This window comes from Notolepis coatsorum (assembly GCF_963971535.1).
Source record: "Notolepis coatsorum genome assembly, chromosome: 3".
Lineage (NCBI taxonomy): Eukaryota > Metazoa > Chordata > Actinopteri > Aulopiformes > Paralepididae > Notolepis > Notolepis coatsorum.
In genome coordinates, this window is record NC_140167.1 from 157336976 (window position 1) to 157361276 (window position 24301).

Genomic DNA, 24301 nt, shown 5'->3' on the forward strand with positions numbered 1-24301 from the left:
TACTGAAAGCAACGTCACACGCAACAGGCACACCTTAGAGGGAACATTGATCAACAGTTATACATTTATAAATGAATACAAATGAAAAAACTGTAAATATGCCAACATTAGCAGGGTTGCTAGTTTTCAGTTGTAGGAACTAGGGTTGCTAGTTTTCAGTTTCAGGAACTAGGATCTTGTTCAGGAACTAGGGACTTGTTCAGGAACTAGGATCTTGTTCAGGAACTAAGGACTTGTTCAGGAACTAGGATCTTGTTCAGGAACTAGGGACTTGTTCAGGAACTAGGATCTTGTTCAGGAACTAAGGACTTGTTCAGGAACTAGGATCTTGTTCAGGAACTAAGGACTTGTTCAGGAACTAAGAACCTGGTCAGGAACTAAGGACTTGTTCAGGAACAAATGACTTGTTCATGAACTAAGAACCTGGTCAGGAACTAGAGCATGTTCAGGGACTAGGGATTTGTTCAGGAACTAGGGACTTGTTCAGGGACTAGGGACTTGTTTTCTCTGTTGCATGTTCCTGTTCAATGTGAGGACCAATATATGGCAAAAGAGTCTGCAGGGAACATTGAACATTGAACACTAAGCTAACTGTTTTTATCTTTTAGATAACATTAAGCTAGCTGTTTTAATCTTTTAGATAACACTAAGCTAGCTGTTTTTATCTTTTAGATGACACTAAGCTAGTTGTTTTTATATTTTAGATAACACTAAGCTAGCTGTTTTTATCTTTTAGATAACACTAAGCTAGCTGTTTTTATCTTTTAGATAACACTAAGCTAGCTGTTTTTATCTTTTAGATGACACTAAGCTAGTTGTTTTTATATTTTAGATAACACTAAGCTAGCTGTTTTTATCTTTTAGATAACACTAAGCTAACTGTTTTTATTACTCCAGAGAATCCTCCTCTGAACTCTCTGTCAGGCTTCCACTGTCCTGCAACAACTCACCCCTCAGGATTTCAGAGTTTGAGCGAGATATTATGTTTCAGCGTCAAAAACAAGCACTTTTAGTTGATGTACTTGGTAACCAAATAAAGAAAAACTATTAAAAGTAACAAGTACTCAAGCCGGACCAAGGTGAATTTAAAAATAAAGGAATTAAACCTTTATAACCCCAGGTCCATCGCAGTCAGCCCACAGGCGGTGTTTACTTATGCATAAACCTTGGTAATATAGAAACCTTGATCTGTATGGATCAAAACATTGATCTGTGGTAAAAAATAAACACCTTTTTAAGAAGTGTGCAGACTCATTATTTATTCATGGGTGTTGGACCTTCCGTCCTGCTACAGCTGCTGCCAGCGCTTCCTCTCCCGTCTGAGACCACGTTGAAGTGTCATGAACTAGTGTTTTGAAAACACAGCAGACTCTCAGTTACATAGGAGAATATAACATAATGTATTCTTTAGCATGCGTCACCATACACAACAGTTAGCTGTGAGCAGACCTGTCGACACAAGACAAGCGTGCTACTACTTTATGTTACATCTAACAAACTGGCGACGAGGAGGAAACCTTCTTCCCTTTGACTCATTATTCTGGTCCCTTGAGTTGAGGCGTCTGCTTCTTGCTTCTTTGCTCATTTATGGAACATAACTATTCTCTCCTTCCCTCTGTCTTACATTGAGATTTACTGGTTCACGTTGCAAAGCTTAATAAATCATTTTAAGCTCATATTATTCTGTCTTAAAATCGTATTTAACTTTTTACAATACAACTAAACTTGGCTGAAGAAAATGTCTTGAAACAAGTGACAATATCTTGATCATCTGTTATAATTGTGGTTGTTTTGAGAAGACACAAGCTCATGTGTATTGGAAAAAGTTAATTGATCTCAACCTGTTTATTTAAAGATATAACATTTATATTTAGGATATAGTTATATATCTATTTTTTTTTAATAAATAAATATTTATCAATTAACAAGTCCTCGTCCTTCAGAGTCCAAATGCAGTCAATGCTCAAGTCCAAGTCAAAGGCTGTGTCCCATTCCTCCCCTTGGCCCTATGGCTCCGTTTTGCACGTTCCCGCGAAGTGTAGGGGTGTCCCATTTCACTTGGGATCAAGGGGTAGTGACGTTTCAGCCCTCCAAATGGCCCTACAAGCGAAGTCTGCCAAGATGCAGGCTCGATTTCAAGGGAGAGATGGTATTTCCCAGAATGCACTGCAAACCTTTCGCAAATCTAAAGAAAAAGAAAATGGCGGAGCGGCACCAGTAATTTAGACAAATGGAAGTATTGATTTCTTCGTAACGAATCATTAAAAAAAGATACAGGAATATGTTAGTTTTTTACACATATGTTGGATTATGTAATTGGTTTGTCATGACAAACCAATAAAAAATCACAAATTTACGAATCCTATAACCCTAGTGTCTCGTTTCGCCTATGGGATTGATTGATTGGAAATTGTATTAACAGATTGCAGAATGGGTACAATACAGTACGGCTCAATACACACAATTGGGATGCAGACCAGAGAAAGACTTTCATCTTGTTTACATCAGGGTTTGCACCAGTACTGTTACATCCAGATATTTATGACATACAAGATATACAAATTTACAGTACTGTTTAAGAGAGGACAGATATCTTCTTGGTCCTGTTTCAACGCATGGTTGACAAAATGCCAGAACAATAGTGTGGGTACTGTATTGGGGGGGGGATTTGTGGGGTAAATTAATTTATTAAAATGTATTTTCTACAATTGTTAATATTTGCAGTGGATTTGTATTCTCTTTACATATACATGCAAATTACTAGAATTTATATCAAGAGAACCTAGAAGTAAAAAGTTAATATGTACTACCACTACCAGTACCATGTAATACACTGCAGTACTCTGTATTAACCTGCAATACCATGTTGTACCCTGTACTACCATGGTCATTATTCTGTTGTATCATGTAGTGCCTATACTGCCATGTAGTACCATGCAATATCATGTAGTACTACTGCTTTATTATAATCTCACCCATTCATTTTCTATTTGACTGACATACTGTATGAATATAAAGAACCTGACTAACATTTGATTAAACTTGTGCTACAAAATAACAACACAAAATGTCAAGAGTTTGATACCAAAAACCTTTTTATTAGAGGTGGGCATAGATAATTTTTTTTAATCTAGATTAATCTATCTGCAATCCTGGATTTAATCTAGATTAATCTAGATTAAAATGGCGAAAGAAAAAATCTGCCGAAGGCATTCAAAAGATGTGTGTTCTACCCAAATAATGACCAGAAGTAAGTCCTTACATTTTCTTTCCTCCTTATGTTTCTCAGGCCAGGTGGCCCATTACACCATGAGCCCATCTCCCGTTTCCAAAATGCATTACAGACTGTTTGAAAAAGCTGTTTTGCTATGATAATTGGTAATGAAATATCAAAATAATGTTCAATAAGATGTACTTGTGTTTAATAAGTTGTTTTATTCAGAAGTTAACACAAATAAATAATATTACCAGTACAGTACAGTATCTAGCACACTCTCAGGAGCAAAACAGAAAGAAGCATTTCAAACTTGAACTATGTGACATGGCTTGACTCAATCAGTCCAATCTCTATTTCTCCTTCTTCCACCAGTCACTCAGGCAGACCAGCTTGTTTTATGTAGCGGTGTCTACTTATAGTGCCTATAATATTTTTCCCGTTGGGTGCCAGACAGGGCCAAACACTGCCAATGCAAATCAACTGCTCCAGTGGAGTTGCTCAGTGGCCAATGGTGTCAACTGTGGTTGTACTGGGCAGCTACCAGGTGTGAATGGAACTGTGTGAATGTGAAGCAGGGCGTTCCTGAAAAAGAGCATCTGTGCTCAGCGAACCTACCCTGGGTAAATAAATGTAAAAAAATAAAAAACACACTCTATCCAAATATCCAGTTTGTGTAAAGCTTTGCTACTTGAGACAGAGAGCGAGAGAGAGACTCTCATTACGCGCGACGCAAGTAAGCGTGCACTGCGTTCCGAGAGACAGAGACAGAGAGAGAAGACTCTTCACTACGACTCTAAAATGGTGACGCTGCACGGTCTACCCGCCAAAGTGGCTGGTAAGAGTCACGAGTTACACGCCACTGCCGAATTCTACCTGCATTTGGCGGGTGTTAATGTCAAGCCCTGCTGGTAAGAGAATCCCATGTGAACAGTGGAGACTCCTCAAATCGAATCAAATCAAATGTATTTGTAAAGCCCGAAATCACAAGGTGATGTCCCCATTGGGCAGGATAAGTCTTCTTTAAACAAGTCAAGAAGAAACATCACAATAAATCAAGAACAAAAACCACCATCAAATCCTAAATAAATGCAACACTCCCAGACATACCCCAGCGAAGGTAAGGAAAAACTCACTAAAACCTAGCAATAGGGAGAAAAAAAAGCACCACAGGCGATGTGGAGGAGAGAAACCTTAGAAGGGCCATGTACTCTAACAGGATGAAACAGCTCTGGTGCGTCTTCTTCAGACAGGCTACTGTACGTATTTCATGGAGGCAGGTTGAATCCTGGCTGCTACTGGGTAGAATTCAAGTTTCAGAGTAAATCATCAGTTTGAGAGTGAGAGTTTTAGACGTCTTCTACTTTACACTTTGAAAAATAAAACCTCAAATCACCAATGAAACACCTGCTATCGTACAACAGCAAAACAGATTGTCCTCAAGTAATTTAAGCCACCTGTGCTTTTGATCAAAGCCTGCAGTAGTAGCCGTGTTACCTAACATCTAATGCGTCTGGAACAAAGCTGCCAGTTTTGAGATAATGAGCTTTAACCCTTTCACTTCCGCACTACAGAAGGTTATATTTCGTACTTGGCTTATCGCGTCCCGCTCTTTAAGCCTATCGAGATATACCTCTCTCATGTACCTATTGTACCTCCATCAACGAATAAAAAACAAGTACACCCACATCTGCCGGGTCCCGCCCCTATGGAGGCGCAGCCTACAAGACAGCGGGCCTGGTCACCAAACACTCTTCCTCTATTTTCGTTCCCATCATAACGGGTGCAGTGCACCTTATGTTAACTAGTTGTTATGAAAAGATTATGAGGAATTGTGTAATGTTGAAAGTTACCGGAGGTTTGCTTACCCCTGGCATCTTCGAGGCATGTTTTCAGCGAACACGTCGGGCCTGTGTTGATGTTCCTCGTCTGATGGCAGCAGACCAAGGATCAGCTGTGCAAGGTTGGCTATCGGGTCAGCTTGCACACAGGTAGGCCCTGTGTCTTCAGGCATGGGTATTAGTGTTAGTAATGCTGGTTTGTTTTGTTACACAACCATGTTGTGTGTCGGCGCCGGGGGCGGGATGGTTTGGTGAACGTTTCACTGCAGTGAACGGGTTCCAAACGGTCCTGGGCGTGCTGTTAAACAACTAATGCTAATGCTATATGCTAACGCTAATGCTACATGCTAACCGAGATGTCACTCCATGTTACTTGTTACCTGTTTACTGCACAATGTTTTAAAAAAAAAAAATTATTCTATTATGTTGTACCACTGTATTGCACATCGTTGCGGGCAAGACCACCCGCATTTCATTGTATACCTGTATGCCGTGACAATTAAAACTCTTGACTTGACTTGACTTGAACACTACTGCTACATGCTAACACTACTGCTACGCTGTTCTAATGTCTCCGCCGTGGGATGTCGTCACTTTTCCCTCCTCTTGCCCGGTTCATCAATGAAGGTCAGTCGGTAGCTGATGTGGGGGTTTTGCTGAGTCCTATTTACCTTTTTACGGGTAAATGGGTTGACAACAGGGTAGGCCGTGGCTAGGTAGCCTAGCCAGGTAACGTTACCTCTGTGTCCCGGCGGGGGTTGTTGAACGGTATTCCCACCTGGGAGCCGATGCTTGAGGCTCGGTGGGTAGCAGTAGAGCTATACTACTGCAGGATGGGACTTAACGGCGGGCCGTGTTGGGCTCAGCTGACTGTTTCTGTCCATAGTAGCGTTGAACGCTATGCTAGTAGTGTAGTGGGCTACTGTTTTGTTCTGTCGCCCTGCTATGAGAAGGCTGTCTATGCTACAGCTTTCTCTCCTCTCAACCATTTCATGCTGACGGTCAATCGGTGTCTATTGGGGGAGTAGTGCGGGGGGGGCTTTGTTTACCTTTTTTGGTAAATGGGCTAAGCTAGGGCTGGTGTGCTGTTGTGAATATTTGAATGAATGCGGGACTGGTTCGCTCTGGTCCGCCTCCCCTTAACGTTGTGTATATGGGATTGCTCATTCTACAGTATTTTGTGGTTTGGTTCTTTTATTCATTTGACCCCTTCATGGTGCACACCACAGTGGAGGTTGTTGTTTGCAACCACCAATGGTGCTCCGTGTTAACATCAGTCCTTTGCTTTTGACATGTTGAAACAGTGCCCCGCCCGGCCGACGCCATGGGTGGGTCGGCCTGGCGAGTGGCTGGTGGGCTGCTAAAGCCTGTACCGCCACGGTATGGAATTGGCGGCGATTAGAACTGTGTTCGAATTGCTGTTTTTTCTATCAAAGAAATGGTGTCTGGTGGCGGGGCCTTGAGGGCCAGCCGACGTCGACACATCGCGCGAGGTTGTTGATGTTATTAGCTTTGACCTAGCCGCAAGCTATAACCGCTCAGGGTTCCCCTCTCCGCAGGGGATTTTGGTCTTCTGATGGAGCGCGGGCGGTATTGTCCTAGGCCCCACACGCCTCGTCAGCGGCGATGACGAGGCCCTCGACAGGTGGCCATGTTTTCCCCCGCCAGAGGTATCCTGGGCGTTGAATCGACAGGTGTCCACAAGGCCGACAGCCTTGGCGGCCGAGGGATCGGCCATGTTGGATGGGCTCGGCTTGAACAAACAAGCCGTCACCGTCCTGCCGCGAGCAGCCCGCTCTCCGATCACTCCCTCCCCCAACACCAGCGGAAAAAGTGGGCTCTGATTGTTTCCTTTGGCTGCGGGCCGCGTGCCTTCGTTGAAGCGCGGGCGGCCCCACTTTTCGCTTCTCATGGGGACAGGGGCTGACACCCAGTTGATGGCTGGGTCTGTCCGTGAGAATGTTGTGCTGTCAAGCGGCTCCCACACCATAAGCTGTGTTGGTTGAGCCTGGTGTTACGTCTGTCGACTATAAGTGTTGTCAGCAGGGGGGCTCGAAACCTTTTGAGGCACACAGTGCAGGCTTCCCCGGCCTCGCCTTCGCCAGGCCAGGTATCATGTTGGTGCCTCCCACTCCTGAAAGATTGGCAGTGGTCTCGCAGGCACGCGTGATTTGGGTGGTAGTAATATCACTGCAGGGCTACGGTGTGTAGGAATCCATGGGGTCCTCACGCCTTGCATGTCCGGCTGCAGAACAACTCCTCAGCATGTTCTGGAGGGGTGTTCAGTGGGGGGGCTTTTTTCACCTAGAAAGCCCCCCGTATCAAACCGGCCCTTTCTGTCGGGGTCCCCCCTTGGGTGCGATTGCCTCGTGGGTAGTGTCAGGGTCAGATGTCCCGACACGGAACGCTCTGCTCGCACGGGTCCAGGGTTGGCTACGCACAGCGGTTGGGACCGGGCCAACTATCTACAGTTCCTGGCGGACCTGCGCTGCATGGCGGCGGGTGCGTTGGGAGTGTCATCATATATGACTATATGACTACGGCAGTACCATATGTCGAGGTGGATGGAGAGAACGCTGAGGCGGGGACTTGTGTTTACACAACCCCACCCGTTTTCGGGTTTGGTACAGACCCTATTGTCAGGGTCTCCAGCTGTGACAGCTCTGGTCAACGAGATCCAATCTCTGTGGACGAAGCAAGCCATCGTCGTGGCGTTCTCCTCCCGGTGTTCTCTGGTGCCTGAGAAATCGGGAGGGGGGGTGTCAGACCCAGGCTGGACCTGTCCCATGGGAGGGTTCAGCATTTTTTGGATCGTCTCCTACCTGTTGAACACTGTCAGGTGGGGGTCTGGTTCTCCTCCATAGACCTGTAGGATGCGTATGCGCATCTCCAATCTTCCATCCTAGGGCTTACCTACACTTCCTTTGCAGGGTTAGCGTATGAGTACCAGAGGCTGCCGTTCGGTTTTTCTCTGGCTCCCCGCATCTTCACCAAGTGCGTGGAGGCCGCACTGGGGCCTCTGCATCGTCAGGGGTTACGGAGTGTATTCTGCCCTGACAACGTTCTGGTCCTTCGAGGTCAAGGTGGATCGTCAGGTCTCGTACCAGGCAGGTCCCTACCAGCCTGGGGTTTGCTGTAGACTTGAAGTAGAGTACTCCTCTTCCCAGTCAACGGTTGGAGGGATATGGGCATCCCTCTCAGAGCGTGTTGTCAACATGCTCGGGAGGTTCCGTCCTAGGATGGTTACGGCGCTGTCTCACGTCACGTTTTTCACCGACGCCTACCTCGCTGGTGACGTGTCGGGCCAACGCAGTAGGGGGCAGCTGGCAAACCATGCTGCCCGGTCTGCGCTACGTTCAATGTGTTGGTATTGAAAGCGGTCCTTCTGGTCCTCAAATGGTGTTGATCAGGACGGACGATATGACGTCAGTGTCGTATATCGACAGACAGGGAGGAGTATGCTCCCCCTGTCTGCACCAGGCGGCGGGCGGCTGGCTATGGGCGTCCTCCATCTGCGCGGCCTGAGGGCTCCCCACATCCCCGGCAGGGTGACTGTGGGTACAGGTGTACTGTCGCAGGGCGGTCCTCATCCTGCCGGATGGGGATTACGTCCGGACATAGCCAGGCAGGTCTGGGACCGATGCCGTGCCGCCTGGGATTCTTCCCCATACATCTGTTAGGTCAGTTGTTGGGACGGGTACGTTGAGGGGCGCAGGTTCTTGATCCTAATGGTAATACCATCCGGAATGCGCATGCTCCCTCCACTGTCGCGCTCACACGGGCAGATGACGTATGTTCCAAGTGTGGTGTAAGGAGGGGGGCCGGGACCCAGTCTCCTGCCCCCTGGATGCTGTCCTTAGTTACCTCCAGTCTCTCCTTGATAGAGTGTCGGCTTCGACGGTGAGGGTATATGCAGCAGCTGTATCCTCCTATCATGAGGGATTTGAGGGGGATGTCTTGTTCAGCCACCCTCTTGTGAAGCGTTTCCTGCTTGGCGCTCGATGCGTTAAGCCGGTGCAACGCTCTTGGCTCCGAGTTTGGATCTTCAATTGGTCCTCGGTCGGTTGTCCTTGGCCCCGTTTGAGCCTCTTGAGCAAGCGCCATTGGAACAGCTGTCGTTCAAGACTGCGTTCTTGCTGACCGTCACCTCCGCTGAACGCGTGGGTGTGCTTTGTGCTCTCTCGGTACGACCAGAGTTCCTGTCTTTCGTTCCGATTGCGGTGCCACTCTGCGGCCTAATCCTGCCTTCGTGCCTGTAAATATCCGGAGTTCTTCCGCTCCAGGGATATTGTGGTTCAGGCGTTTCATCCGCCTCCTCACGCTAGTGAGTTAAGATGCGGGCCTTCACCTGTCATGTCCGGTCCGTGCTTTGGGAATTACCTCAGCCGTACTCAGGACCTCGGGGTCACCGATCAGCTTTTTGTCTGTCACAGTGGTTCTCAGGCCGGTAAGGCACTATCGAACAACGCCTGTCCCATTGGTTGTGCGAGGGCATTGCCCTCTGCTACACGTTGGCCGGGCTGGATCCCCCTGGGGGCGTCAGGGCGCACTGCACTCCTGGGGTGGCTGCCTCTGCCGCTCTGCTGGGTGGGGCCTCGGTGGAGGACATCTGTGCTGCAGCTTCATGGTCCTCCCCGGGCCCCTTTGTAAGGTTTTACCTCATGGACATGACCGGGGGTTCTGTCTCCCAGGCGGTTCTGGGGTCTGTGGCCTTTCCTGCTTCCCGTCCGTTGGTAGGGTAGCAGGAGTGTGTGGGTATGGGCCACAGTGTGTTAGGTCACACGTGGTTCCGCCTGTGCTGTGTGTTCAAGGGGTTCTAGTTCCTCCTTGCTCGCACTCCGGTGGAGTTGACTGCGCCCCCCCTTCATTAGGAAGGATGGAGTGACGGGACTCCCCAAACCCCTTGATGTGGGCTTACGGGTCCTCAGGGGGTACATTTGTCGGGCCTCGCGTCCGCTCTAAACCCATATCTCGATAGGCTTAAAGAGCGGGACGCGATAAGCCAAGTACGAAATATAACGATAGGTTATGTATATAACCTAGTTATATGAGTACTGGCTGAGCGTCCCGCTCTTAAGCGGCCCTGAGTTCCCTTTTGAGGGATCTTTTACTGGGAACGGGATTTTTTGGCGAGGAAGAGTGTTTGGTGACCAGGCCCGCTGTCTTGTAGGCTGCGCCTCCATAGGGGCAGGACCCGGCAGATGTGGGTGTACTTGTTTTTTATTCGTTGATGGAGGTACAATAGGTACATGAGAGAGGTATATCTCGATAGGCTTAAAGAGCGGGACGCTCAGCCAGTACTCATATAACTAGGTTATATACATAACCTATCGTTAACCTTTCACTACCACACTACAGACGGTGGTAGTGAAAGGGTTAACCTTCTGTAGTGGGGTTGTGAAAGGGTTAACCCCTTGGTAGTGTGGCAGTGAAATGGTTAACCTTCTGTATTGTCACATTGAAAGGGTTAACCCATTGGTAGTGTGACAGTGAAAGGGTTAACCTTCTGTATTGTTGCAGTGAAAGGGTTAACCTTATGTATAGTCGCAGTGAAAGGGTTAACCTTCTGCATTGTCACAGTGAAAGGGTTAACCCTTTGGTAGTTGGCAGTGAAAGGGTTAACCTTCTGTATTGTCACAGTGAAAGGGTTAACCTTATGTATTGTCGCAGTGAAAGGGTTAACCCTTTGGTAGTGTGGTAGTGAAAGGGTTAACCTTCTGTATTGTCACAGTGAAAGGGTTAACCCTCTATTGTCGCAGTGAAAGGGTTAACCGTATGTATTGTCTCAGTGAAAGGGTTAACCTTCTGTATTGTCTCAGTGAAAGGGTTAACCCCTTGGTGGCATGGCAGTGAAAGGGTTAAGACCAGAAGCGTTGTGCTCTGTGGGCCACTGTGTCCTGGTTCTCTGTTTGAAAACAATGACCTGGACATCCACACAGAGCAGCACAGGCCAGGTAGCCTCAGTATGTTGTACTGAATGTTGACGGTAAGAAAGGAAGCGTGCAATGGAAGTAATGAGTAACGTAACCACTCCCATAGAGTAATAAGTAAAGTAATAATTTAACTTTTGAAATGAGTAACAAGGAATATATATATATATATATATATATATATATATATTTATTAGCCCAACACTGCGTGTTGATATGGAGGTTTGTTTTCCGCAGCGTGGTGACGTGATGATGTATGACGTGATGTATGACGTGATTTATGACGTGATGTATGACGTGATGTATGATGTGATGTATGACCTAATGTATAACGTGATGTATGATGTGATGTATTCAGCTGTGCACCAGAACAATATTCTGCTCTTGATCTTTTAGTTTTATTTATGGGAAACATCACAAACGTCTTCCTGTTCTGAACTCCAGTTCACCAATTCATAAAAGATTCTTTTCCCTCCGACATGGACCAGTGTCTGGAGGCAATGCTCAGAGCTGCACTCAACCAGCCAGCCAGCCAGCCATCCAGTACAGCCATCCATCCATCCATCCAGCCACTCATCCAGCGAGCCAGCCAGCCAGCCAGCCAGCCAGCCAGCCAGCCAGCCAGCCAGCCAGCCAGCCAGCCAGCCAGCCATTCAGCCAGCCAGCCAGCCAGCCAGCCAGCCAGCCAGCCAGCCAGCCAGCCAGCCAGCCAGCCATCCATCCAGCCATTCAGCCAGCCAGCCATCCATCCATCCAGCCAGACAGCCAGCCACTCGTCCAGCCATCCAGCCACTCGTCCAGCCATCCATCCATCCATCCATCCATCCATCCATCCATCCATCCATCCATCCATCCATCCATCCATCCATCCATCCATCCATCCATCCATCCATCCATCCATCCATCCATCCATCCATCCATCCAGCCAGCCAGCCAGCCAGCCAGCCAGCCAGCCAGCCAGCCAGCCATCCAGCCAGCCAGCCAGCCAGCCAATCCTCCAGTATAGCCAGCCAGCCAGCCATCCAGCCAGCTAGCCAGCCAGCCAGCCAGCCAGCCAGCCAGCCAGTCCAGCTAGAACAATACAATGGCTGGAGAGAAGATTGAGTACCTCTCCATCTGCCTCAGTGATGTGATTAACCTTCAGCAGACGGCACTGGGCCGGGAGGTATCTGGTAAAGTGTTTCAGATGCCAGGCAATCTATAAGGGATCTTACAGTTTAAAGTATGACCCCCCCCTTCCCCCTCCTCTCCTCCATACCCTCCCCTGGATCATGCAGCCATCCAGGCTGTGTCCTCTGAGAGCAGGTGCACAGACAGACAGACCCAGGACCAGCCAGCCAGGCGGGGTGTGAGTGACCGGGCCTCCCAGACCCACACCGGAGGCGCACAGCATGGCGTGTCTGGCTCAAGAGTGTGCGAGTGGCATGGAGTGATGCTGGCCCGGCCTCGTCTGGAGTGGCATGGAGTGATGCTGGCCCGGCCCGGCCTGGAGTGGCATGGAATGATGCTGGCCCTGCCCGGCCCGGCCTGGAGTGGCATGGAGTGATGCTGGCCCGGCCCGGCCTGGAGTGGCATGGAGTGATGCTGGCCCGGCCTCGTCTGGAGTGGCATGGAGTGATGCTGGCCCGGCCCGGCCTGGAGTGGCATGGAGTGATGCTGGCCCTGCCCGGCCTGGAGTGGCATGGAGTGATTCTGGCCCGGTCTGGAGTGGCATGGAGTGATGCTGGCCCGGCCTGGCCTGGAGTGGCATGGAGTGATGCTGGCCCGGCCCGGCCTGGTCTGGAGTGGCATGGAGTGATGCTGGCCCTGCCCGGCCTGGTCTGGAGTGGCATGGAGTGATGCTGGCCCGGCCTGGTCTGGTCTGGAGTGGCATGGAGTGATGCTGGCCCGGCCTGGTCTGGAGTGGCATGGAGTGATGCTGGCCCGGCCTGGTCTGGTCTGGAGTGGCATGGAGTGATGCTGGCCCGGCCTGGTCTGGAGTGGCATGGAGTGATGCTGGCCCTGCCTGGCCTGGTCTGGAGTGGCATGGAGTGATGCTGGCCCGGCCTGGTCTGGAGTGGCATGGAGTGATGCTGGCCCGGCCTGGTCTGGTCTGGGGTGGCATGGAGTGATGCTGGCCCGGCCTGGTCTGGAGTGGCATGGAGTGATGCTGGCCCTGCCCGGCCTGGTCTGGAGTGGCATGGAGTGATGCTGGCCCGGCCTGGTCTGGAGTGGCATGGAGTGATGCTGGCCCTGCCCGGCCTGGTCTGGAGTGGCATGGAGTGATGCTGGCCCTGCCCGGCCTGGAGTGGCATGGAGTGATGCTGGCCCTGCCCGGCCTGGAGTGGCATGGAGTGATGCTGGCCCGGCCTGGAGTGGCATGGAGTGATGCTGGCCCGGCCTGGTCTGGAGTGGCATGGAGTAATGCTGGCCCTGCCCGGCCTGGAGTGGCATGGAGTGATGCTGGCCCTGCCCGGCCTGGAGTGGCATGGAGTGATGCTGGCCCGGCCCGGCCTGGTCTGGAGTGGCATGGAGTGATGCTGGCCCGGCCTGGTCTGGTCTGGAGTGGCATGGAGTGATGCTGGCCCGGCCTGGTCTGGAGTGGCATGGAGTGATGCTGGCCCTGCCCGGCCTGGAGTGGCATGGAATGATGCTGGCCCTGCCCGGCCCGGCCTGGAGTGGCATGGAGTGATGCTGGCCCGGCCCGGCCTGGAGTGGCATGGAGTGATGCTGGCCCGGCCTCGTCTGGAGTGGCATGGAGTGATGCTGGCCCGGCCCGGCCTGGAGTGGCATGGAGTGATGCTGGCCCTGCCCGGCCCGGCCTGGAGTGGCATGGAGTGATGCTGGCCCGGCCCGGCCTGGAGTGGCATGGAGTGATGCTGGCCCGGCCTCGTCTGGAGTGGCATGGAGTGATGCTGGCCCGGCCCGGCCTGGAGTGGCATGGAGTGATGCTGGCCCTGCCCGGCCTGGAGTGGCATGGAGTGATTCTGGCCCGGTCTGGAGTGGCATGGAGTGATGCTGGCCCGGCCTGGCCTGGAGTGGCATGGAGTGATGCTGGCCCGGCCCGGCCTGGTCTGGAGTGGCATGGAGTGATGCTGGCCCTGCCCGGCCTGGTCTGGAGTGGCATGGAGTGATGCTGGCCCGGCCTGGTCTGGTCTGGAGTGGCATGGAGTGATGCTGGCCCGGCCTGGTCTGGAGTGGCATGGAGTGATGCTGGCCCGGCCTGGTCTGGTCTGGAGTGGCATGGAGTGATGCTGGCCCGGCCTGGTCTGGAGTGGCATGGAGTGATGCTGGCCCTGCCTGGCCTGGTCTGGAGTGGCATGGAGTGATGCTGGCCCGGCCTGGTCTGGAGTGGCATGGAGTGATGCTGGCCCGGCCTGGTCTGGTCTGGGGTGGCATGGAGTGATGCTGGCCCGGCCTGGTCTGGAGTGGCATGGAGTGATGCTGGCCCTGCCCGGCCTGGTCTGGAGTGGCATGGAGTGATGCTGGCCCGGCCTGGTCTGGAGTGGCATGGAGTGATGCTGGCCCTGCCCGGCCTGGTCTGGAGTGGCATGGAGTGATGCTGGCCCTGCCCGGCCTGGAGTGGCATGGAGTGATGCTGGCCCTGCCCGGCCTGGAGTGGCATGGAGTGATGCTGGCCCGGCCTGGAGTGGCATGGAGTGATGCTGGCCCGGCCTGGTCTGGAGTGGCATGGAGTAATGCTGGCCCTGCCCGGCCTGGAGTGGCATGGAGTGATGCTGGCCCTGCCCGGCCTGGAGTGGCATGGAGTGATGCTGGCCCGGCCCGGCCTGGTCTGGAGTGGCATGGAGTGATGCTGGCCCGGCCTGGTCTGGTCTGGAGTGGCATGGAGTGATGCTGGCCCGGCCTGGTCTGGAGTGGCATGGAGTGATGCTGGCCCTGCCCGGCCTGGAGTGGCATGGAGTGATGCTGGCCCTGCCCGGCCTGGAGTGGCATGGAGTGATGCTGGCCCGGCCCGGCCTGGAGTGGCATGGAGTGATGCTGGCCCGGCCTGGAGTGGCATGGAGTGATGCTGGCCCGGCCTGGTCTGGAGTGGCATGGAGTGATGCTGGCCCGGCCTGGTCTGGAGTGGCATGGAGTGATGCTGGCCCGGCCCGGCCTGGAGTGGCATGGAGTGATGCTGGTCCGGCCTGGTCTGGAGTGGCATGGAGTGATGCACGGCCTTCTTCTGCACTGGTGATTCATGATCAAAGAGCCCATTCATCATGTGAAACATCTGATGCTCAGACCCCACAGAGAGAAAGAGAGGGGGGGAGAAGAGAGAGCGTCAGCTAAATGACTAAATGTAATGGCACTGCACTACACACTGGAACATCTGGACTGCGCGGGCAACTATGTCAGGATCTTGTATGTGGACTTCAGCTCGGCCTTCAACACCATCCTTCCACCCATCCTGGAGCACCAGCTATCCCTGCTGCAGGTGCCGGCCTCCACTCGCAGGTGGATTACCGACTTCCTGTCCAACAGGTCTCAGTGGGTGAGGCTGGGGAAGAGCATTTCCAGCTCTAGGTCCACCAGCACCGGTTCCCCGCAGGGCTGCGTCCTGTCCCCACTACTGTTCTCCCTGTACACCAACAGCTGTGCCTCTCTCCACCCCTCTGTCACAGACTGAGCTTCTTCCCCTCAGCCGCCAGGCTGATCAATGCCTCAGGTCCCCCCCCCCCCCCCCCCCCCCCCTGCCCCCAAGTGACACTGGCACAATGACACTGACTGCACTGCACTAGTCCTTACTGGAACTCTGCACTCTACACTTTATATATATATATGTATTTAATTGATTAATCCTCCACTGCACTGTTTTTTGTCTTGTGTCTGTGTTGGTGGTCGTTTACTGTGAAAAAGAAAGGAAAAAAAACGCATACACTGTAACGCTGCAACAATTACCAATGTGTTTTTACACAAATGGCTTAATAAAGGAATCTGAATCTGAATCTGAATCTGAGTCTGTGGAGAAACCATCTGTCTAGTGTGTGTTTGTGAGTCGGAGCCCAGTCAGCTGCCAAGTCCCCCTGCGATTCAGCCAGCCAGCCAGCCAGCCAGCCAGCCAGCCAGCCAGCCAGCCAGCCAGCCAGCCAGCCAGCCAGCCAGCCAGCCAGCCACTCATCTAGCCAGCCAGCCAGCCAGCCAGCCAGCCAGCCAGCCAGCCAGCCAGCCAGCCAGCCAGCCAGCCAGCCAGCCAGCCAGCCAGCCAGCCATCCAGCCACTCATCCATCCAGCCATTCAGCCAGCCAGACAGCCATCCATCCAGCCAGCCAGCCAGCCAGCCAGCCAGCCAGCCAGCCAGCCAGCCAGCCAGCCACTCAGCCAGCCACTCATCCAGCCAGCCAGCCAGCCAGCCAGCCAGCCAGCCAGCCAGCCAGCCAGCCAGCCAGCCATCCATCCAGCCAGACAGCCAGCCACTCGTCCAGCCAGCCAGCCATCCATCCAGCCAGACATCCATCCAGCCAGACAGCCAGCCAGCCAGCCAGCCAGCCAGCCAGCCAGCCAGCCAGCCAGCCAGCCAGCCACTCATCCAGCCAGCCATCCATCCAGCCAGCCAGCCAGCCAGCCAGCCAGCCAGCCAGCCAGCCAGCCAGCCAGCCAGCCACTCATCCAGCCAGCCAGCCAGCCATCCATCCAGCCAGACAGCCAGCCACTCGTCCAGCCAGCCACTCGTCCATCCAGCCATTCAGCCAGCCAGCCAGCCATCCATCCAGACAGCCAGCCAGCCAGCCAGCCAGCCAGCCACTCATCCAGCCAGCCAGCCAGCCAGCCAGCCAGCCAGCCAGCCAGCCAGCCACTCATCCAGCCAGCCATCCATCCAGCCAGCCAGCCAGCCAGCCAGCCAGCCAGCCATCCATCCAGCCAGCCATCCATCCAGCCAGCCAGCCAGCCAGCCAGCCAGCCAGCCAGCCAGCCAGCCACTCATCCAGCCAGCCAGCCAGCCATCCATCCAGCCAGACAGCCAGCCACTCGTCCAGCCAGCCACTCGTCCATCCAGCCATTCAGCCAGCCAGCCAGCCATCCATCCAGACAGCCAGCCAGCCAGCCAGCCAGCCAGCCACTCATCCAGCCAGCCATCCATCCAGCCAGCCAGCCAGCCAGCCAGCCACTCATCCAGCCAGCCAGCCAGCCAGCCAGCCAGCCATCCATCCAGACAGCCAGCCAGCCAGCCAGCCAGCCAGCCAGCCAGCCAGCCACTCATCCAGCCAGCCATCCATCCAGCCAGCCAGCCAGCCAGCCAGCCAGCCAGCCAGCCAGCCAGCCAGCCAGCCAGCCAGCCACTCATCCAGCCAGCCAGCCAGGCAGCCAGCCAGCCAGGCAGCCAGCCAGCCAGCCAGCCAGCCAGCCAGCCATTCAGCCAGCCAGCCAGCCAGCCAGCCAGCCAGCCACTCATCCATCCAGCCAGACAACCAGCCACTCATCCAGCCATCCAGCCAGCCAATCCTCCAGTATAGCCAGCAAGCCAGCCAGCCAGCCACTCATCTAGATGTGTAGCATTTTTGCCTTTATCTTATTTTCACACCAGCACTCGTATTCTTATGCTTTTTTGTTGTTCTTAGCTCTTTTAATACTTTTTTTTTAAATGTTCTTATGTACTTTAGATACTATTGCTACTAGGGGTGTAATGGTACACAAACGGTACGTACCTCGGTTTTGAAGTCAAGGTTCGGTACGGTTTTCAATACAGTGGGGGAAAGTTTGGCTTTCCATGTTCCACTCAGGGGTGATGTACTGTAGTGTGCAGTAACTAATTGTACTTGTAGGGCTGTCAACGAATATTCTATATTGAAATTAATAATCGATTTATAAAAAAAAATAATAATAATTAGATTGTGAAAAAAAACAGCCCCCAGTGGGCGGTCGTTAGTGGTTAACATACCGTTGTATTCGTTCGGTACACTACACAGCCGTTTGGTACGGTGCGGTACACACTGAAACTTGTTCGGTTCCGTACGGATACGTGTACCTTTACACCCCTAATTGCTACCATGTATGTATGTACAGTATATGTGTTTCATTACATGTATATACATACCAATTATTCACCTGTTCTATTCTCCATCCATCTATCATCCATAGCAACACTATATTATCACCGACATCCTGTTGGGGGATCCCCTTTGAGCAGCCCATCTGAGGTTTCTCTCCTCCACACCGCCTGTGGTGCTTTTTAGTGTGTCGTTCCTCATCTTCATTGGGGAAAGTATGGATGTTATGGTGGTTTTTGTTCTGGATCTCTTGTGATGTTTCTTCCCCCCCCCATGGGGGCAATTCCATGTGATCTCGGGCTATATATAGATTTAGCAGGTAGCGACTGTGTGGAGATGACTGTAAAAATAACGTTGTGACATTTTGTGCAATGATTGTTTCATTTGTATGACATACTGACCCTGAAATACCTTTCACATGTGGATGGAACTCAATTTAGATTACCGGTAAATTAAAAGATATTGTCATTATACAGCACAAGTACAGTACAACGAAAAATAAGTTTGGTATCCAATACAGTATATGAAATATATAAATGAGTACTACTGAGTAATAGTTGTAGTATTAATATGTACAGTGATACAGGTATAAAGACACTATGGTAGTAAGTCATAATGACCAGCAGTGTAACTAGTAAGTGTAGGTAAGGGATATGTAAAGATATTGATATAGTATTAATATGTACAGTGATACAGGTATAAAGACACTATGGTAGTAATTCATACTGGCCAGCAGTGTAACTAGTAAGAGTAGGTACAGTAAGGGACATTATATTTGATTAGATTAAAATGTATTGTCATTATACAGCACAGGTACAGTACAATGAAAATAAGTTTGGCATCCAACCACAGTGCAAATGTAGCAGTAAAGTGCAACAGCAATATACAATGTACAGGTGATTAAACTGATATAGATATAGTATCTACAGTATCTGCTGTGATGACCACCAAGGCTAGTCACAGTGTATTATGATTTTTTTACAAGGACATAGAACCACAATGACATATTGTAAGCATGACGTATTGTCCACAGTGTTGTATGATGGACATTTTTGTTCCGATGTTCAGTACTGCTCTCGCTCACATAGAAAATTCAACCTTGATCACCCATCTTGTTCTGATAAGCAAGTGCCATTGATGGCATACTGTAGTGTACACACTGTAATGAAACTGAGGGTCCCCCTGGTGGTCATATCTGGTAGTGGACATAGACAGTGTCTGCCTTTCTCTCTCTCCCACACTTCAGTGAATGAACGTTAACTGACCTTGGATGTTTGTTTCAATAGAAAAGATCAAATAAGAGATAAGATATTCCTTTGTTGATCCCCTTGGGGAAATGTGGGCGTCAGATTCAGGGGGGAGGGGAGGTACAGATATGGGCAGGGTAATTGTAGAAATACATAAATATAGGGAATAATAAAAATGTATCTGAATGTAAAATTATGAGAAAGTAAATAGTGTAAACAAAGGTGCAGATGAGGGTCTGTATGCCCTATTGGTTATATTATACTATACTATATTATACGTATAAATATAGGCAAAGTTCCAAGAAGGAGATTCAGGATGGCAACCTGATCCCTCTTCCTGGATGATATTATTATATTATTTCTTGAGGAAGGTCCTTGTGACCGAAACTCTCTAGCTCCTCAATAATTCACAGCAGAGGTCATATTATGTGCGGATATAATAATAATTATTTTTTTGTATAGCACTTATCATACAGAAATTGCAGTTCAAAGTGCTTCACAATAGTAAGAAATACAGACATAAGCGAGCATAAAACATTTTATAAAAAAAATATAGCAAGGTAAGGTAAATCACAGTAAAATAAAATAGAATAGATTAGTAAAAAAGTGCGGTTTGATTCAGTTTAAAAATAGGCAAAAAATAATCAAATAGAACGGACAGTAAAAAGTGTGATACAATTGTTCAATAAAAAAGATATAACAACAGAGCAGTGCATCGCTCTTAATACTTTGAATTTCTTTACAAAGTTCTAACATACAACAGAGCAGTGCAGACTCTTTTCATAAGAGAAATACATTTTATTACACTTAGGTAAAACTGTGAAGGCGAGCCTCCTGCATCACGGCACACCAGCCTGACGTTCATCTGGTCACAATCACAATCAGAAAGGTCTTTATTGCCAAGTGGTTTTCACATACAAGGAATTTGATTTGGTCATTTTTGGTGCGGCATTGACGGACAGACAATCAAATGGAATATAAACAAAATTAAAATAATGGGTGGCCGGGTAGCGCAGCGGACTAAGCGTCTGTCTACCACCGCAGAGACAGTGGGATCGAATCCGGCTGCCGCGGTACCTCCGGCTTGGTCGGTCGTCCATACTGACACAATTGGCAGTGTCAGCGGGTGGAAAGCCGGTGGGGTGGGTCCTGGTCGTTGTAAACAGCGACTCCTACAGGTCGGTCAGGGCGCCTGCACAGCGAGGGAGGGAACTGGGGGTAGTGTGATCCTCCCACGCATTACACTTCCCCAGTGAGAGTCCTCACTGTCAGGTGAAAAGAGGCTGCTGGCTGTCTCCACATGTATCGGAGGAAGCATGTGATAGACTTCAGGACTCCCTAGACCGGCAAGTGGGTGGCAAATGTGCACAACAACCAGGAAGGGGAGGGGGGAATTGGCATAACGACTAAAATTGGGATGGGAGAAAAACACAGAAAAATAGGAGGAGAATAAAGTAGATACAAACAAATATATGATAATAATTTAAATAGAAGCACAATAGAATATAATTATAAAATAGGCCAGAGCTGTACAATTGTGCACAATACACGATCTTATGTCTGCACGTTTATGTTGCACTACTTTTATTGTCTTTTATATCTATTCTTATGTCTGCATTGTTTTTTATTCTATATAACTTATGCTGCTTTTATGCCTATGTTCATTTTATACTAATTGCTGTGTGGATTTGCTACTCTGGACTGCGGTCCATGTATGAAAAGTGCTATAGATAGTTATTAATATTTATTATTATTATATTGTAAAAAAAAAAGTATGCATTGAAATGTCTGTAACGTCTCGACGACATTGAAAATGAGGGTGACCTCAATTGTCCTTTCGAGAATAAATAAAGGTTTGAATGAAATACACAAAGTGCAGTATACACAAGGTGCCCTAACTGGCACCATATACGTCATATGTTGTAGTCCATGCAGGTTTTGGTGGTCAAAGTCAGACTCACTTAGTGGGCAGACATTCCTAATAGTTCTCGAGTTCTGCACTTTCTACATTGCACTACTTTTATTGTCTTTTATACCTATTCGTATGTCTGCACTTTATGCATTGCTTTTATTCTGTCAACTGTATGCACATTTTATGCCTATGTTCATTTTATGGTATTTGCTGTGAAGCACTTTGAGCACTTTGCTATATAAATCAAGTTCTTCTTCTTCTTCTTCTTCTTTTTCTTCTTCTTCTTCTTCTTCTTCTTCTTCTTCTTCTTCTTCTTCTTCTTCTTCTTCTTCTTCTTCTTCTTCTTCTTCTTCTTCTTCTTCTTCTTCTTCTTCTTCTTCTTCTTCTTCTTCTTCTTCTTCTTCTTCTTCTTCTTCTTCTTCTTCTTCTTATAATATAGTCCAGTAAGGGTGTGTAACACAGTGTGGGGGGGGGGGGGGGGCAGTGCTGGGTGTCAGTGTGTAGGGGGGGGGGGGGTGTCAGTGGGGGTCCCGAGCCTTGTTGATAAGGGTGTGGCTGTGTTCCTGCAGGTGTTGATAAGGGTGTGTCTGTGTTCCTGCAGGTGTGGTGAGGGTGGACTACGGCGATGTGTCTTCCCGTAAGGCCCTGCGTGACGCCCTGCAGTGTAAACCCTTTGCCTGGTACCTGGAGAACATCTACCCAGACTCCCAGATCCCACGGAGATACTACTCACTTGGTGAAGTATGAGATACTTCTACACCCCTACTCTGGCCCTCTCTCCAGTCTATTGTAACTGTATTTATTGTAATGCAAATATGACTGAGAGGGCGTACATCTGCACCTTGATATGCCCACTTGCTCATATGCGTATATTCAGAGCAGGGTTTGCACAAGGTCCTTGAAGTGCTTAAAGTGCTTGATTTTGTACACACTAAAAAGCCAAGGCCTGGAAATCCTTGAAAACAGCTAATCTTTTTAACAAGGTGCTTAAGAAGTCATTGAAATTCAAATCAACCATTCACATTGAATGTTTTGTTGATCCATGATCAAATTGTTCTGAATCAAGAAATATTTTTGTTGTTGTTCTGTTTTAATAAAATCTGATGAGTCACTGTCTCGCGCGCTCCAACTGCTTTTCCTCATTTCTTCGCGTGTGATGCTCTAGCTTGCTCTAGCTGGCAAGCAGGCCAAGAAGATGCTTAAAAAAACAGCATTTAAAGGTGAATTGTATCCTTCGAGTGACATCCTTTAAAATCAAAAATAGTGCATGGAAAAGTACTTAAAAGTCCTTGAATTAAATTTTGCAATGTCTGTGAGAACCCTGTCAGAGTTAATTATACTGTTATATTGTTTACACTGCCTATTTTTATTTTTACTTTTCTACTGTACTATACTTTTATGACCTGTTTCATGTCTTCTACTATTACCATGTACCTGTACCTCCCCTACCCCCTCCCCCATGCTGCTATGATGCCTGAATTTCCCCCAAGGCGATCAATAAAGGAATATCTTATCTTATCAGCCAAACCTACGCTCCTTATCTACAGATGTAGACACGCTAAGCGCAGTGCACTCTGAGAGAGACAGTACTGCTGCTGGATAAACCCTCCAGGTGTACCATCTCATGTGAGATTCGAATTTAGAGATGTGAGCATTCTAATCTAGTCAAGTGTTCCTTTATTAATCCCCTTGGGGAAATTCAAGTGGCATAGCAGCTACCTCCTGTAAGATTCTGATCAAACTGGCCAGTATCACGTCTTCGTCTGTTTGGCTCTCCATCCAATTCCTCTGCGTTGTGTACTTTTAATGGTCCTGACGTCTCCGATACCGGTTGATAAGATCCTTATCTCCCCCCCGTTAGTGCAATCCATAAACCATAATAATTCTCCACTTGCGTAAGAATTCGACACTCCGACACCGTGAAATACCTTATGAGGAGAAGCGTTGTTTTATTGCTATAAACAGAACCTCATAATCAGATGTTATCAGATGTTATCAAATTGTATTGTCCTTGAAGAGTCTATTCTAATGATCTTTCGGTGTGTTCGTCTATCGTCCTTTTGTGATTCAGTCCAATAGTGTTCAGGCCTGTTCGTTAGCCTAACCCTCCTCGCGTTAGCCGAAGCTACTGTAATGATGATGTGGCATTCTCCCTTCCCCCCCCCTCCGTGGTGGAGGAGGAAGAGTCTCTCCTGGTTCCTTCCCTCCTAGTCTCAGTCAGATTTTAGTCTGCCTTACACCCGGAAACACCGTTCGACTCATAGATGTTCGTTGTCGCAACGACGGCCCCGCCTTCTGGTTGTCATGCGACGTGTTGTCATGACAACTGCGTTTAACCTTTCACACATTAAAATGCAGTTTCATTCACTGTTGCATTAGGATGAACCTCTTTCCCTCCTGCTATCAGTGTTATGTCTTCAGCAAAACAAAACACCCTGCTCAGTGTGGTGTTCCCTCGCTCTGAACCAACCTCTGCTAAGCCAAACACATTTCTGCCCTCTCTGACCTGGCACCGTTAGATGCTACCATCTTTCCCCAATCTATACATCACATACATTGAAAAACCACCATTTTCTCTCAATCCCCCCTTGATTCTTATCACCCCTTCAGAATCATAAATCATTATTTGGTTTTTTAATTAATTATGCCAAAAATAGCCTGTGGTTGAAGCAAACCAACCTCGTCTCTTGTGCACAAGAAACGAAGACGGCCCACGGTCAACCCAGTGATCCTGCTGCCTGATGTCTGTTTGCGCCCCCCTTCGTGCACAAAGGGAACCGAAACCGACCACCAAAACCAACAACATCCAACGACTCATAACCATTGGAGCCCCCCTGTCTGCTCCCAATAATTATATCCTGTTGTTCTACTGTTCTCCCTCTTATCTACCTTCTATATATATATATATCCTTCTATACATATATCTTATATATGAATCCTCCATTTATATCTCATACTCCTAATCAATGAACACAGGACTTCTCGCTGTTGTCTCGTCTCTCGATCTCCTGATTGACTCTGAAAGGAAGTCCCTGCTTGTCCATGATTCACCGCCCGTGCTCTGTTGTTTCAAAACGCTCTCTAAATAGCGTCTCCGCCGGGAAGGCCCCTCCGATGTCCGCCTCGTTCTCCCCTGGGCAACACCGCCTACGACCGCTGGACTCCGCCTCGTCGGCCGTCTCCGCCCCG

The 24301-nt window shown here is 49.5% G+C and overlaps 1 protein-coding gene across 1 annotated transcript in view; it reads left to right on the plus strand.

The window, feature by feature from the left end:
- galnt13 (polypeptide N-acetylgalactosaminyltransferase 13) overlaps window positions 1–24301 on the plus strand; it is a gene marked incomplete at both ends in the record, with an annotated part of 244921 nt that overhangs the window by 161341 nt on the left and 59279 nt on the right. The window contains 1 exon segment of the mRNA XM_084310931.1: window positions 21714–21853. Coding sequence (XP_084167057.1) covers window positions 21714–21853 — 140 coding nt within the window.